The 17,236-nt window shown below is 32.7% G+C and overlaps 2 protein-coding genes across 2 annotated transcripts; both read right to left on the bottom strand.

The window, feature by feature from the left end:
* Positions 1 to 6,836: 6,836 nt before the first annotated feature.
* On the bottom strand, positions 6,837 to 10,847 carry LOC25489580 (putative transferase At4g12130, mitochondrial). Its single transcript, XM_013605610.3, has 5 exons — positions 10,179 to 10,847; positions 7,939 to 8,192; positions 7,740 to 7,838; positions 7,495 to 7,653; positions 6,837 to 7,389 (listed from the first exon to the last, which is right to left on the bottom strand). Exons 1-5 carry the CDS (start codon positions 10,610 to 10,612, stop codon positions 7,145 to 7,147), a joined length of 1,191 nt encoding a protein of 396 aa, XP_013461064.1. The 5' UTR covers positions 10,613 to 10,847; the 3' UTR covers positions 6,837 to 7,144.
* A 1,478-nt stretch (positions 10,848 to 12,325) lies between these two features.
* LOC25489579 (protein EDS1) lies at positions 12,326 to 15,766 on the bottom strand. Its single transcript, XM_013605608.3, has 3 exons — positions 15,284 to 15,766; positions 13,846 to 14,652; positions 12,326 to 13,253 (listed from the first exon to the last, which is right to left on the bottom strand). Exons 1-3 carry the CDS (start codon positions 15,617 to 15,619, stop codon positions 12,540 to 12,542), a joined length of 1,857 nt encoding a protein of 618 aa, XP_013461062.1. The 5' UTR covers positions 15,620 to 15,766; the 3' UTR covers positions 12,326 to 12,539.
* Positions 15,767 to 17,236: the final 1,470 nt, after the last annotated feature.

The raw sequence follows: 17,236 nt of genomic DNA, 5'->3' as shown, positions 1-17,236 counted from the left end.
ATCATTTTCTCTAGGGTTAAATACGTTTTTGGTTCCTATAAATATATCAACTTTTCGTATTAGTTCTCGTAAAATTTTCTTCAACTTTTAGTCTTTATAAAATTTTTAATTACTACTTTTGATCCCTATTTTTAAATTAATTTTTGTATTTTTTTTAATGAAATGTGTATAATATTGTAAAAAAAATTAGAATTTTTTAACAAACCATAAATTAAATATGAATTTTTAACCGTCAAAAATATAAAAATTCATATTAAATTCATGTTTTGTTAAAAAAAATTAATTTTTTTTTGGAGAGATTGTTATAATATTATGATTTTTTCTACAAAATTTTATGAAAAAATATGAACTCTGCATATAAGTTTACTTTAAAATAGGGACCAAAAGTGAAGATGGAAAAAATTTTAGGGACTAAAAGTTGAAAGAAAATTTTAGAAGAATTAAAACAAAAGGTTGATATATTTATAAGGATCCAAAACATATTTAACCCTTTTCTCTGTTATGCAACAAGTGTGTTAATTTTTCAACATGAAACTTATAGTATTTTTTATTTTATTTTTGAAAAGGCATCTTAATAGAGTGCTTGTTTCATTTCTTATCTAGCAATGACAATGAGTAGGATCCAAGTAATATATTATTATCATCTATCCTCATGCAATGTGAAAAATCACTTGTATCTATATTCATGTGGGTAGCAACTTCAATAGGCATGTACACATATCCACCGCTCATTACCCTCACTTCAACCATAAACATGTATCATTTTAATTCAATTTGAAAACCGTTCACTTTGACATAATCACATGTGTATTTTCACCCTTTAGAGAATATGCCCACAAAGATCGTGATCATTGATAGAAAATGGTGAAATTGATATAACATATATAAAAAAGTGCCCCTAGGCATAAAGAGTTGTATAACTCTTGCCTAATGATCACAATTTCCCAATAGAGTAAGCAGGTGAGGTTTAGCATAGGAATGGAAAGTTGTTTCTCACCATAGAAAAATTATTTTTTAACCATCAGATCATATGATGAGCATATCTTTATGATAGACCGCTTTTTCACATACCCCAAAAGAAAAAAAAAACAATTACGGTACTGTGTTTCATCATTTTTCAGAAACCAAGCTTCATCATCCCAAAAGGAAAACACATAATTATATTCTAGTAATCAAGCTTTGGCATTTCCGTGGGGATTCTACCTTCTTGTTTTCTTATTTTAATTCATAATTATGTTGGATGAATACAAAGAAAAAAATCTTGACAATAATAACTTTCTCTTTAAATTTTAGAAATAATTGACACCCATTTTACAATTTGCTTCCTGAAAATTTAAAGAGTTTCCTCCAATTGCAATTTTCTATATAGCAGAATGATGGTGTGAGTGGAAATATGGGTGACTTCATGTTGATGTAATATGTTAATTTAAGAAAGGTTGTGGTAATTGTTGTTGCCGTGATTTTCCGGATCTAAAAAATTTCTACTTGTGGATTTTAGAAGGAAAAATTGGTGAATATGAAGATTCTTTTGAAGAACACATGAAGTGGGTTGATGTTGGTAGTGGTGACATAAAAGAGAGGGAATAAAAGATAGTGTAAAATTAATCTAGTGTTGAAGGAGTATGATAAGAAAGTGTTCTTTATTTAATCAAATGGATTAAATTTACTTTCCTATGGTGGGAAACAACTATCCATTCCCATTCTAAATGGCACCCGATAAGCATGATAGTCACTCATGATAACCAGGGATGACAAATATTCAAAGGTATGGTTAATCATAAACATATTACTCCCTCTATTCCTTTATAACTGTCACTTTTACAAAAAAAAAAAATTGTTTTTAATTAACTGTCACTTTCAAAGTTCAATGTGACATTAAATGTTGTTTTTCCTATAAAGCCCTTAGTAATTTATTAGAGAGAGAAAAATATATGAAATATGATATTAAATAATTAAGGATATTATAGGCAAAACATAAGTTATTGTATCAAAAGTAGTGAAATACAATTAGTGTCTTGGTTTGTGTAAAAAGTTAAAATGTGACAATTAAAAAGAAACGGAGGTAGTATATACTTATTACCGATGGAATATGGGTGGAAATTGAGTTAAAAGATTAAACACAAATTCATATATTGAGCAGAACTAATATTGTGTGAGTTAAAAAAAGGTGGAAGTCTTACATTAGATGGATCACACTTTGTAGTATTTATATAGTGGAGGTGCCCTCCAAGAGGGATACATAATTATGTGAATAAAGTAAATATTAGCAAAAAAATGTATATTTATATATTTATTATTTGGAAATGTTAGATTAAATAATCAAATTAAACATTATTAGAAAGTGTTTTCTTAGTCCCCGAGTTTTTCTAAAATATTTTCGTATACAATCAATGTAGTTTGGTGCATGATTTGAAATATATTTTGGTACTCAATTTAAGATATTTTTTAATTTGATCTAATATGTGAATTACCTGTACCAATTCTCAAAGTTTCTCACATAATAATTGTAAATTTTCTCTATTAGTTATGGTTTTTTTTTTTTCTATAAACAAATAGCTCACATAGTACATTCTATACGTCGAAAAGTATTTCAAAATTTCAAATCATTTTCTTCTCTCTCCCTTTCCGACTTGTAATGACAGGGTCTTTCTTCTCGTACTCTTTTTTGTAATGACGGGTCTTTTTTTTTTTGTTCCTTCAGAATTAAAAGTGTTTGTAAGACAATAAACATTTTTAGATATAATGTCCATTTGAAATGGTCATAAGAGCATAGTCCATTTGATAATTTATGTCCCTTCGGCATAAATAGTCTCTTTTGAGGTATAATGTCCTTTCGAAAATTAAGTATGATCTTAAGAATGTATACTTCATCAATTCTTACAGAAATTAGATGTTAGAATGGTGGTAACACCATATTTGAGTGGTCACAGTAACATTTCTAGAATAAGGGTAGGTGTTTTTGAAACAATAGGAATATATTGAGAACTTTCAACATCTAGTTCAACCCACCAAGGACTATAGACGGATAAAATATATAAAAAAAATCCTGATATCACCAAAAAAGCAATAAAAATAATCAATAATATCAAAACATATTTATTCAACCAGACGTGGAACAAATATGGAAGAGTTCATATATGACAATGATACTGCACTGCATGTAAAAAGTAACCACACAACTTTTTACCATTAATATTGATCCGTAACTATATACGTTGGCGTTTATCTTCAATATAATATTACCCAAATATTGATCATTGACTCTTAGAGGATACATGCACTAATTAACGATTCTAAAATCAACAAGATTTTTCTTCTTCCATGGCCTTCGAATGTCGAAGAATAATTCCAAAATCAGCACTGAAAAATTGCTTAGGCATATATACATAAAATACAATACCATCAATTTACCGACCATAAATATCACAATTTTTCAAATCATAAAACTAACAGAAAAGGAATTGAGGAGCCTCCAGGAAGTTTAGACTGAATATCCTCAAACATCTTCTCCACTCTATATAACCATTGGTGTGGCTCGTCTAAACTAAGGATTTTAGACGATCTCCACCTATGGTCATAGTTGAAGAAAATGTTTGAGGAGGACACTCAGTCTAAACTTTGTGGGACTCCTCAATTCCTTCTCTGTTAGCTACCTGATCGAAAAAATTGTGATATTTATGGTTAGTAAATTGATGGTATTGTATCTTATGTATATATGCCTAAGCAATTTTCCGATGGTGCTTTTGGAATTAAGCAATTTTCCGTTGATTTTGGAATTATTCTTTGCCAACCAAGGGCCGTGGGAAAAAAGAAGAATTTTGATGATTTTGGAACATTAATTGGTACATGTGTTCCTCTAGGAGTCAATGACCAGTATTTGACCAAAATATATTTTTAAGATCATTCTTATTATACCGAAAAAAAGACTATGATCTTAAAATATTATTTATTTTGATGGGACATAAACTATCAAAGAGATTATGCTCTTAAGACCATTCTTAATTCCGAAGGGACATTATACCGAATAGGAATTAAGGTCTTAAGAACACTCATAATTCCGAAGGGACAAAGAAAAAAGAGATGAGGTGAAGAATAACTCGTTAACACAAGCTGGAGGGAGAAGAGAGAAAGAGTTATCGACAACTCAATAAAACTATTTGGTGTGTGGAATGCACTATGTGAATTCTCTATTTATAGAGAAAATTCACAACTAATAAGGAGAAACTTTGGGAACAAGTAATACATTACTTTGAGATTAAGTAATTCACATATTAGATCTTGTACAAAAACTTCTCAACTGAGTACCAAAATATATTATGTTGAGTACAAAAATATTTTATATTATGTACCAAAATATATGTACAAAAACATCTGAATTGAGTACCAAAATATATTATGCTGAGTACAAAAATATTTTATATTATTTACTAAAATATATTTCAAATTGTACACCAAAATATATTAGATTGCATACCAAAATATTCTAGATTGCGTTCAAAATATTTCAGCAAAGCTTGGGACTAAGAAAACACTTTCTAATAATGATTAAATTAATTATTTAATTTATCATTTTCCAATAATAAAATATATAAATATATATTTTCTGTAGTGCTTACTTCATTCACATAATTATGCACCCATTTACAGGTACACTTCAATTATATAAACACTACTAATAGGTGCGCTTCATCCAATATGAGACTTCCACTTTTTTCAATTTACACAACACTAGTTCTACCCAACATATGAATTTGTGTTTAGTCCTTTAACTTTTCCACACATGTTCCAATAATAATAATAATAATAAGCCATCCAAACATAAAGAATGGTAGAGTTTCATGTGATCTATTACATACTACCTTCATTTCAAAATATAAGCAAAATTCACTTTTTAGGTTCATTCATTTAATGATGTATGTGGTCTATATTATGAACCACATACATCATTAAATGAATGAACATAAAAAGTGAATTTTGCTTATATTTTAAAACGGAGGGAGTATGTGAGCATCTGCCGCGGTATAACACCTACTCACTCCGGTCCTTATTATAAGCAACAAAACTAAAAAACATCAAAACCAATGCATTTATTGATTAAAGTAACTTTTTGAATATTTCTACAAATATACTCATAAAAAATTGTGAAACATTAAATACACTCACTAATATTTAAATATAAACATTAAATAGGGATAGAAAAGTCATTTAAGCAATAATTACACCTTAAAAGTTGTGACATTTTCTTATAAATAAGACCAATTTTTTTTTTGAAAATTTTCTTATATTAAGGACTGTAGGGAGTATATAATTTGGAAAGCTTTCTATACGATTTTCTTACAAAGGGATCGAACAAGAGCTAGTAACATGTTTTCACATTTGTTTTTTCTGAAGGTGGATTTGCTTTGGTTCACAAAGGAATCTAGTGACGCTCAAGCAGATCTTGATTTCTCAAGGGAAGTTCACACTCTGAGTTATGCACATTATATAAATGTCCTATTTGTTGATAGGATTTTGTTCAACGAGTAATGCAAGTATATGTATATTAATCTATGAATATACATGTAATGAAAAGAAAACTATGGAAAATGTAGAGTAAGACTAATGTTGTCAAATGTATTGCTAATCTTTTTTAATGACAACTTCCTTGTGTGTAACCGAATTAACAACGACACTGAAAAGAAATTAAGAGCGTGTCATTTTTGTGTTTGTTTGTAGGGCGAATGTTCAACTCTTGTTTTTTGTAATCAGTTCGATCGATAAACATGATATTAATAGTTTGTGCTGGTTTTGATGCTATGGGAGCTGAAGTTTCCATTATGCACTTTAAACTCTTGTTATCCTTTAATTAAAGAAAAGCATAATGACTACAAACAAACATATTTCAAAATATATATGTCGCGGTCAACCACTGATTTTCACTGTTGATTTTACTGTTTACCTGCTCAATAGTATAAGTAAGAAACTGGACTTTTCCATTCTTGTCTAGCTGAGGTTTTGCAGACTTATCCCTGTTGACCATATCTTTTGCATTCCCATGGTCAGCAGTGACTAGATAAATTCCACCCACTAGCTCAATTGCATCAAGAAAAATCTGCAATTACATATATAAATACACAGTATTGATGCAATTAGTAGCTATTTAACCCATAAAATGAAAGAATTGGACTATTTTAATCACAGCACTGCATTTTAATCACTGTCAGAGAAGAAATTCACGAGCAACAACAATGATAGATATCATTTAAAAGCAAACATTATAGATAATGCAGAGCGCCTGAGGTTAAAAAAACTACTGTCAAAATGGGTTATTTTTGCAAACTCAGCAAGTTGATTGAAACTCAACTTTGCAACCTCCATCCAAATTGTGCAGTTTAATATTACATTTACTGTTGAAGGATTAATGGTTATCCAACACTAACCAGACTCTACAATTAGGAAGGATTAATGCTTATTCAAAGTTTCAAACCACATCACCCTGACCCCAATCACATAACAGAAATTCCATATGCCATTCACATAATAGAAATTCCATAAGTTATGTGCATAGTAAATTTCGCCAAACAATTCTACCGAGCAAACTTTTCCCTCAAAAAAACTTCTATCGAGAAATAAAATTGTGATTTTATTTGCAGCTAAACTGCATAACATTGATTAAAATTTTGATTGAGTGTATTTCTTTCTAAAGCATTGTGCTCGAGAATATAAAATATATCTAGAAATGCTTATGAAATAATGCAGAATTTTTCAAAGACTGCAGAGGTTATTCTTGCTTACACTAGCTTTCTATAATTCATAATGTTATCACCTGACCTGATACATATGGTCTCTCCGTGGCATTAAGTAAGTTTACACTAATACTATTTTTCCTGCTTATAATACTCATCAAGTATCCTTCACAAAAAATAAAATAAATACTCATCAAGTAAAATAATACATATACTACTCCGAGGGTTTTATACAAAGTTATACGACTCTTTCTAATCAAAATAAAATTTGTTCTGCATTAAGGTTTCTAAGGAGGGAATACGGTAAACTGCCATTTCCATAGCTCACTCAGCAAGAAAATCCACAACTGTTGCTGTCATAGTTTCCTCATCTACCAAATTGTTCAAAGATACTTGTCTTTTGAATGACATCGAGCATCCTATGCAAACGCGGTGTGCTGTTGAAGATCTTGAAGCCAATCAGAAGGCCACCAATCTGGTTTACTAGCGACAACCTTAACATCCTCTTGTCCTTGAATAGACAAGGAAGTGGATCCCTTTAGAGCTTCCTCCAGCCGCAATAGTCCCATCCCACGACATCCTAGGGCAGTAGTCACTAAACCAACTTTTTTCCCAGATGATGTGTTTATTACTTCTGAGCCAGGACTGACCTTGCTTATGATTTCTGGATTAACAGGAAGACAGAGGCTCAGAGTTCATTTACCATTGTATTAAGTCAAGCAATGCATATCATAATAGTTAATACTAAAGAAGACAAACTACTAATTACCTTTCCCCTCATTATCTTGAAACCTTAGAGGAACTATACGCTTTCGAATCACCCCTCGGTGGTGTGTACGAGCTATGAGTTCTTGTCCCACATAGCAACCTTTGTCAAAGCTGATTGCATTAAGGCCTACAAAATTATACTCAAGTGGCATTGCTTCACCTGAACACGGTCAATTAATCAAGATTGTCAGACTCAGAAGTATTCACTCTTCTTCTAAGGAGTTGTTAGAAGGAAGGATTATGAACCTTTTGGAATCTCGGTTGATCCTTCTGCTACTCCATTCTCTATTCTCCACATGAGGTAATTCTGTTCATCAGTCTCTTTGTCAGCCTCAATTAGAGGTGCTGAAACACAAAGGAATCATTAAGACCAAATTAAGACCATATATCTATAAAGATTGCATACAAAAAAAAACCTAAAATGAGCAAAGGGGTTGATACTAACGAATGATATTTGATGGGAAGATCCCTCTGAAGCCAAGACAGGCCAATCTGGGATCCTTAAACCATTGCCAGCCAAGATTACCACCATGAGAAGATGACATTGCAGCACCATCCTCACCAGCTCCCCACCCAACTGAGGCTGCTTCCGGTTCTTCTACATCTGAGGAATTCTCAGAAAGCCCAGAACCATAACGCTGCCAACACGAGAATTCACTAGCAACATTATCAATCTCAACCTTCGACCTCAGCCGGTATCTGCAGCACTAATAACTTCAGGGTCTCCACGACTAAATCTCAGAAATAAGAAACAAAAAGCATTAAAAGTAACGTAAGGTGCTGCCTACAATGCTAAGGAAATAATCATAATATATCAATCAATTTATTTTATTTTATTTTTTAAATTTGAACTGCTAATTTCATATATAGACAAGAAGGGCACAAAGGGCAATGGGAAAAACTAAAGGGGACACCAACTAACAGAAACACATAAACACCAGAAACCGAGACCAAAAAGCAGGACAACATTACTTGCCTAACCAACCGAATAAACACCAGTGCACACAACAGTAACAAACACAAACCACTGCACTGCCACACACGCAGTGCACCTCAACACAGATCACGCCGAACCCCTGTGAAGAAGATTCAACACTGCAGTCCACCTCTCTATCCCAGGATAGAAAAAAGCAAAACCTTCCCTACTTCTCTATTGCAGCACCCCCTCTACTCTGCTTATGACACTGTGGTAGAAGAAAACTAGCAAAACACATGATTCCAACACCATTCTTAGCCATCCTACTAAGGAACCACCTCCAAGATACCTCTTTAATCCTATCGACCACTTCTTCCAGCAAGCACGCCGATTATAATTTTTTTTACCATTCCCAATACTCCCCACCATTCACACCGTAGTATGATTCAACCATTAAGGCACAGAGAGTAAATAAATTGAGAGGAAAAACAATCACCAACCCCAGCCATCTAAACACATGCTGCCAAATTCCCCTCTCCACATCACAATGTAACACCGACTCTACTGACCCATCACACAAAGAACACCGGTCTTTATCCCCTTCTAAACTGATTTCCCTTCTTCTGAGATTCACAAGAAGGTGCCGGGTGGGGCTCCCCCAAACACTTTTAAAAGCCAGCTATTCAACCTGATGCAAGATTGTTCTAGGACCGTTGAGAGCAGAGACAAATTCATAAGTAGACTTAGCCGTGAACTTTTCTTCAGACTCAAGAACCCATCTCCACATATCTTCCTAATCCATCAGTGACATTGTGCCTAACTGCACCATGTGGTTATTGAGCATCTCTTCCTCCCAAACAAACAGCCGCCTGAGCCAAAGAAACACCCATCGCCATCCTCCCTCTTCCGAAACTCCCATATCTGTGATGCTATGATTACCCTGAGTAGACATTGAAAACAGACGCAGAAAACTCTGACAGTGAGGAGTCTCCCCAATCCACTTATCCAACCCGAAAGACGTCACCACACCGTTCCCCACTTTGAAACCAGTTCAGATTTTGCAAACTCCCTCCACCGCCCAATGACGCAATATCTCTCCAACACAAAGAGGCATGGTTAGAAGGAGTTATCCCTTCTAAGTTTGGATTTCCCAACACAATGGAACCATATTTTGCCCCCAATACCTCCTTCCATTGCATCTGCTCCCTCACTAGCAACCTCAACCTCCATTTGGTGGAGAGACTAAGATTTATCAACTGTAAATCTCGGACACCTAATCCTCCATCCTTTTTTGGGTAACACACTCTCCTCAAATTCACCCAATGTATTTTCTTCGTCCCCCGTCCCTCCAATCTATTTATTAAGCTATCTTACTAATAACTCTATTTATCAATCTACCTTCTATTACTAACACCAATTCCCGATAGGAAAATTTTGGTTTTGTTCTACATCTTGTTATCACTTATCACGTCCTTAATTTAATTAACACTCGACGTTGTTCATATAGCTTATAAGAAAACAACTTATAGCTTATCCAAGACCCCTCATGAAAACAACTTATAGCTTATAAGAAAACAATTTTACTTTATTTTTCTTTTTCCGTAGAAATAACTAAATGAAATTAACGGAACTATTCTAAGTTCAGGTATATTATTGAAATGATCTCTATCTATCCACTACCTAATTGGTAATTTCCCGAATAAAAATTCAAATGCAATAACAAATAAATTAAGCTAAAAAAAAAGAAACAAAAAACCAGTGAAACTCACTTGGTGAAAGTTGCCAACAACTCATCCAAAACAGAAGCATCAACATCAGCAAACAATTCAAACGGCTCATTCGGTTCCGAAGCAGGTCCAGTTCCAGTGCTATCAAGCTTAGTATCTTTACTCGGCGGTTTATAGAGAAAGAGGTCATAGAGAAATCTACCTTGAGGTGTCAACAACGCCGCATAAATAGGTGGAACCGAAGTGGCGGGAACATTAGGTGTAGGAAAATTGGCGGTTTTATCGCCGAGAGAATCACTGAATTTGCGTATATCATTGGTTAAGAGGCCTTGAAGGAATTTAACGGTGTCGGGTCCTCGGAATCGAATGACGGAGCGGGATTTTATGAGGGAAGCGACTGGACCGGAGGTTTGGAGTTTGGTTTGGTGAATTGTTCTGGTAAAGTGTTTGGAGAATGATGATAATGCACGATTCATGGCTGTAAGGTTTTCGCGTTTTTGGGATTTTGAGAAAAGTAATACTCCGTAATGTTGCGTTGAAGAAGAAGATGTAGAATATAGTGATGGTGTTTTCTGTTTTGGGTTTACGAAAGAGTTGAAGAACACGTGGTTAGTTGGTGGATTGACACGTTGGGTTAGCGAGCGCTAGGTGTTTGATGAAAGTTATGTGAGAAATCCACTCATCTACTTCTTGTTAATGTTAGCCATTACCCAGCTCTTTAATGTTTTCGTTTTTTTAATGAAGAAAATGCTACTGTGTCTCCTTATAGTAAGTGGCGTAGCAGGACCCGAAGCCAGGGAGTGCAAGCTAAATTTTTTTTCGTATGGTTGGAGTTCGACATCTTATTTATTCACCTTAAAAAAATAGGTTTCTATACCTTAAATTACTTAGAAGAAAAAAATAAAGTAAGCTAATACATGACTTAAAACACTCTTAAGGTTGTAATTATAAACTTCTTTTCCACCTTTTCTTTTTCTTTTAATATAATATTTTTTTAAAGGTCATGCTAACTAATGCTTCTGAGATACGAGTTAAATAAAAATTGCATTGAAAATAATACTTTTTATATTTTTATGAGTTTAAATACATAAATTCCAAAATATTTTTACTATATGTACTTCCTTAACTAATGTACTTCCTTAACTAATGTACTTAACACTAGTTATCATTTTCCTTTTTAAAAAAAAAAGGCTAAGAAGAAAAGAAAAAAAAGAGGAAGAAAAATAACTCAAAATTTCAACAGAAAAACACAATAGCTCTAAAGAATACACAACCTACAAGCTTATGTCCATGCCAATCAAAAGTGAATGAATGGATATTACACACTGTAACTATAGCAGCGTATGGCAGGAGCTAGGCAAGGTGCAAAATCATTTACCCAAAGGATTTTAATATATTCCAGGGGGTTCAATTAGTATAATATGATAGTAAAAATAGAAAAATCAATGGATGCTAAGAATGTTTATGTTTAGATGTTTATTTTTAAGATGTAAGAAGGTTTAGATGTTAAAATATATTTTTGATGAGAAACCATAATTTATATAATATGTTGTAGATTAAACGGTGAATTTAATCCTTAAATTATCAATTATTTTTATTAATTTAGTCTTTAAATTATAAAATTAATTAAAAATTCTCTTAAATTAGATTGTCATATTAATCTATCATTCAGTTAGTTGATTTAAAATCAAATTGTTGGTATATAAAAATACAGTTTAAAGACGTTTGAACTGTTTTTAATGGTTTAGAGACTAAGTTGATGAGAGCGGCTATTTATTTATATAATATTAAGTGATTTTAGGTTTTCAATGAAGAATTAATTTTTCATTCTAATTTTATTCTCAATCTCAACATAAGTAATATTTCCACCTCTAACAAGCAAAGCTACTTTATCCTACAATATTTTTGACAATGTTTGAATTCCAAAATTAAAGTTAATGAAGATAATAATGCAATTAATTTGTTAAATTAATTTATTCTTTTTCTTAATTTTTTTATAAAAAAAACTATCATATTCATTACTTAATAGAAATTGAGATGATATAGTCCTTCAAGATGTGGTTTAGTAGTTAAAGAGTTAGGACATTGAAAGAGTTTAAAAAAGAGATTATCCATGGTTTTATTTTTAACATTTTATTTTCCTCTCAAATAATATACTAACATTTGTCTATAAAAAAAATTAGATAGCATAGAGATCAAATTTACTTTGTTTTTGTCTCACAAACAATATATTATATATAGCTCACATTTATTACAGAATATAGGAAAGAAAATCATCCTTATTACATAACCAAACAGAGTGCATGATCCAACTGCACTATAGCTCACACTTAAAAATCCAAAGTACTATATTAGTATAATTTATAACTGCACTAATAATCCAGAGGATAAGCAGCATCTGTGTCACACTTCAACAAGACTTCTAATGCATGATTGTTCCTTATGGTGGGTTGGTAATGTTTTCCACCACTTAACAAACGTAGAATCCCCCAAAAACACATCCTTACCAACTTCACCTTTCTCATGCCACTTGCTTATAAACCCCTCCAAGGCCTCAACCTTTTCCTTAACATCATCAAAAGGCTTGTCAGGATCATGACAAAGATCCTCCACCTCAGCCCAAAAACATGATTCTGAGTAACCGCCTTCATCCCTCTTCTCAAAATGTTCCAACCATCTTTGTGTATACCTATACCTTTTTGGCCTTCCACCTTTAGCCATATAAACACGTCCATCACGGTTCCTTGAATGTCTATAGTAATTAGCAATATCCAAAGGCTCAACTAGTCTTCTAAACTTCGTTCCTATATTCTTCCAATCTTCGTTCCCTTCTAATTCTTCTGGAAGTTCATAGTTTAACAGCTTTTCGATTATCTCATCCCATACTCCTGCAAGTTCTAGCCTCTGCACATTTGCTTGGAAATCTTCCGGGTCAAGTTGATCCTTGAATGCATCGTAATAACCTTTTTTCTGATGTCCCCGCGTTTCTCTGTAACTGTCCAGTGCTTTCATCCTATCCTCCACAGCGGCTATCTTTTGTAGCATACTTTTCTCGTTGTTCGTTTTCCGTTCCTCTAATGCTGCAGCTGCTTGAATGCATAGTCTTGCTCTTGTACTCTAAAATTATTTACAATCAATTCATTAACTCATAAATATCACAGACTCTTCATTATTTTTGTCATGTTCAATGGTTAAGATATAAATACATAATTAGCTAGAGGTTTTACCATTTTGCCCTATTAGTATATATAGTAGATTAATTTCATTTTCTCCAAGGTGTCCAACCAATGCATAAAAATGTTATGCATATAACAGCATGGTACAATAACATATTTTTCAATGTTTATTTTCTCATGTATTATGTATGATAGGAGAAAAATGAGTTTAATAGACATATAGAGATAGTGTACAATAGTTTTATGCATCCATTCAATTATATCCGATTATGTAGTAATTTATTAGACATAAGGTTAGTTATCTTTATCATATTCATTATTCTCATATGGGCTCATATGTATATATAGAGTCTATTGTTTTCTTCATTGATCAAGTTATCAATAAATGAGATATGTGACTAATATGGGGTATCAGGGTCTATTTAAACATATATGAGTAAATAAAGTAAAAGGACATCACAAATATATAAGATTGAATGCATGTTTTAACTTTAAAATTGAACAAAATAGGGAAGGATAAAAATGTTGCATACCAGGCCAAGGTCATTTAAGGCTATGTTAATGGTTGCAATGTCGCCACCGGAAGTAGTATGCTCAGACAAAGGAAGATTTTCCAGTTGGTCTAAGTACACAACATTTTGCTTTCCAAAGTTTTTTACCAGTTCAGCCAAATAAGTTAAATGTTGTCGCAGGCTTTTAAAGGGTACTTCCTCGGTTTCTTCTTCAGAGCTTATCTGAGCACAGAAATACATGACCTGCAGAATAGCATCAGGGTTTTTCATGACAATTTGCTTTCCTTCATTTCCACTTGTAGTGCAGAAAATGTAAGTTCCAAAGGGTCTATAAGGACTCAAAGGAACAAAATTTGCAATAGTTTCAAGTGTTGCTTCTGTTGTTCCCATTAGCCTACAAGCAGCATGTCGTGTGACAGTTGTAGCATTTGACATTACTTCAAAGTAGAAATCCGAAGTTGAAGCGATTCTTCCAAGACTCGATTCATTCATGAATGATTTGCTTTTGGGATCTAAGAGCTGTGCAACTGTTTCAAATTTTTGGTCGAAAGAAGATAGAGGGGCAAGGAGGATTCTTGGCACTATGTCATATCTCATCACAAAATGGAAGAAGTGGTCAGTCCAATTTTCTCTCCTTGTAGCATGAGAAAATATGTGATTTCCAACTAAAGGAGAACCAAAAGTAATACAGATGGGAGGGATACGATCGGGGAATTTTGTAGTTGGGAAGTTTACTAAGGCCCAAAGTGCTGCCAGAATAGCCACTGGACCACCAGACGAGTGTCCTGCAAACACTATCTGCTTCTTCTTCTTCATTGCCCTCTCCACCTACATATTCATTGAAATATATGTTTTCTTTAGATAAAGAAAGTAGCATTTATAACCTTTTTAACAAATCCATGTGATATTTGATAGTGTCACTGAAATAATTCTAACATATTCATGAATCAAACGAATCTACTTATACATAACCCGAGTTATTAAATATGTTTTTAATCTCTATAGTTATCTATAATTTTACTATCAGTCCCTCCCTATACTCACTTTTCAGTCCCAACAAATTATACATGACATTGACATACTTTTGGTCCATAAAGAGGGACTAAAAACATGCAACATTGTAACTTGTAGAAACTAAAAAGTAGGTATAGAGAATAAAAACAAAATATGTAAATTTTATATGAACTAAAACGATATTTAAACATATAATTAACAAAATTAATTTTCAACTTAAGTTTTGCTCATTTGATTCATGAACCAAGCTGGACAAATAAATTGCCTAATTGAGTCTCTAATGCTCAAACTAATTTTGAGTTGTGTTTTGTTCATTTTTAGCATTAATGGATAGGGCAGTTGTGTATAGATGCTATAAAAGGAAAGAAAACTGAAAAATGAAGTTTGCGTAATATATCATACATGGTAAGATAGAGAGATGTGTGTATTTTCACATATATAATACCTCTTCTTCAAGTGTTGACTTTGCCAAAATATCTTTGAATCTTTGGAGAAAAAATTGATTAACCTTAGCAGCTTCATTGTTACCAATGCTTTTAAGTGAACGAAATAGTTTAAGATCTATTTCAGTTTCACCAAAAGTTGTTTTGGAATACCAATCATTGAAAACACCTGATGCTGGAAAGCTGATGATAACTTCTGGAGGATTGCTTTTGTTGTTCTTTTCTATAAGGTAGAGTTTCTCTGGTGTCTTGTGAGCCTTCAAGGACGCAGCAAATGACTTATCAATTCTCTCTGCACTCAATTCTTTGATCTTACTACCACCTCTTGATGAAGCCATGTCTGTGTGTGTGTCTCAGTTCTTCTTCTTTGCTTGCTTCTCAACTCCTTGTTTTTCTTTGGTCTGTGGAAAGTATGGTCAATGTTTATGTGCTCACCAAGTTGAAGATATATGCTTTTTTTATCATATAGTTTAGAAAGACTTTGATCAGCTTGACTTAAAAACTTGAACCTGGTTGGCCAGTTGGCCTATTAAATGGAGACCGTACAATAATTGTAATAATAATGAATAAGAAAATGATGCAAGTGTCTACGGTGACATGCTAAATTGATGTTCACACCTGAAACAAAGCTAAAAACATACCGGAAAAAGACACAGATACCCCTCGATAGTTAACTGCTGCCGGTTTCATATTCCTCTGCATTTAACTATTGTCGATTTTGAGTTCATCGACAGTTAACTTCCGATACACTCTAATATTGCTGATTTCAGCAACCTACTCCTACTCACTATTTCATCATCAACTTTTCTTCCCTCTTCAATCTATACCCTCAAATCAATTTTCTTTTTTCCACGATCTTTGTCCAAAATCATTGAAGATCAATCCTAGGAGGTTTCAACACACTTTTGACATCAAAAAACAGGTATTGTCTATTTTAATTCGTTTATTTTTATTGATTTTGCTGTCAGTTTTCGCAAAAACACTAACATACACGTATCGACAGTAAGCTGCCGATATGAGCGAGCATCGTTAGTTAACGGTCTATGGGATTTTGGTAGTTAACTACTGATGCGGTAGTGCAAAAATGGCCAGCTACTCCCTATTTTTTTTATTTTTTTTAATTCATTATGCAATTGATGTTTTTGCATTAGTTAGTTGTTTATTTATAGTTATATGTTGTTTATTTATAGTTATGGTTGAAAACACGGATGAAGATCTAGTTGAGACATAACATATTTTTTGGTGTTGATATTGTTTCGCCAGATTTTTGTGGTCAATATATAACTAACATTATATAAATTATATATAAATATATGATTTTTATGTGGTTGAACTAGTGCAATACTTTTTTATTCGTTATTAATGTTTACGCATTTGATATATATGTCTATGTTTCCGTCAATTTATTAGTTATTATGTTTCATTTAATTTTGTCCTAGTGTTTGATTTTTCATAAACTTTTGTAAAGTTAAACATGTCTAAGGTTGCACAAATTGAAGGTCGTGTCTGATACTTTACTTTCAAAAAGACAATTAAGGTTATGCTAACTCCGACCGACACTATTGATGAGTTGAAGACACAACTTAACAAATATTTTGAGTATCTTGGTGAAAATTATTATACATGTCATGTATTTGTCTAGATGCCTTGCGTAGACCTGGAGCAGATAAAGATGAAGAGATGTGGAAAACGGTCTATTTTCCTCGGGTTGTTCGTGACGATAACAACGTAGGATTTATGTTTAGGCATATGGTTGAAAATAATATATTATATCTTTGTGTTCATTTCAACTGCACGTGCGAAGAATGTCAGTAAAGATTTCATATAATATTAAGTTATGAGTTGTTTAATTTCAAACACTCTTTATATTTTGTTGAATTTCAAACATTCGTGTATTTTAACGAAATGTCAAATTAATTTAATTTTGGTCAATTGTGAAAAATTATGCATTGTTC

This window comes from Medicago truncatula, chromosome 3, assembly GCF_003473485.1.
Source record: "Medicago truncatula cultivar Jemalong A17 chromosome 3, MtrunA17r5.0-ANR, whole genome shotgun sequence".
Classification (NCBI taxonomy): Eukaryota; Viridiplantae; Streptophyta; class Magnoliopsida; order Fabales; family Fabaceae; genus Medicago; species Medicago truncatula.
The sequence above is the reverse complement of the archived record's forward strand: the minus strand, read 5'-3'. Positions and strand labels throughout refer to the sequence as shown.

Excerpts from the sequence above, each read along its gene's own strand:
- LOC25489580 (XM_013605610.3), bottom strand. The coding sequence starts at position 10,612 with ATGAATCGTGCATTATCATCATTCTCCAAACACTTTACCAGAACAATT. Across the intron at positions 8,193-10,178 it reads TTGTTGGCAACTTTCACCAA|ATACCGGCTGAGGTCGAAGG; the intron begins GTGAGTTTCACT and ends TTAGTGCTGCAG. Across the intron at positions 7,654-7,739 it reads ATCAACCGAGATTCCAAAAG|GTGAAGCAATGCCACTTGAG; the intron begins GTTCATAATCCT and ends GACCGTGTTCAG.
- LOC25489579 (XM_013605608.3), bottom strand. The coding sequence starts at position 15,619 with ATGGCTTCATCAAGAGGTGGTAGTAAGATCAAAGAATTGAGTGCAGAG. Across the intron at positions 14,653-15,283 it reads AGTCAACACTTGAAGAAGAG|GTGGAGAGGGCAATGAAGAA; the intron begins GTATTATATATG and ends ATGAATATGTAG. Across the intron at positions 13,254-13,845 it reads CCTTAAATGACCTTGGCCTG|AGTACAAGAGCAAGACTATG; the intron begins GTATGCAACATT and ends AAATAATTTTAG.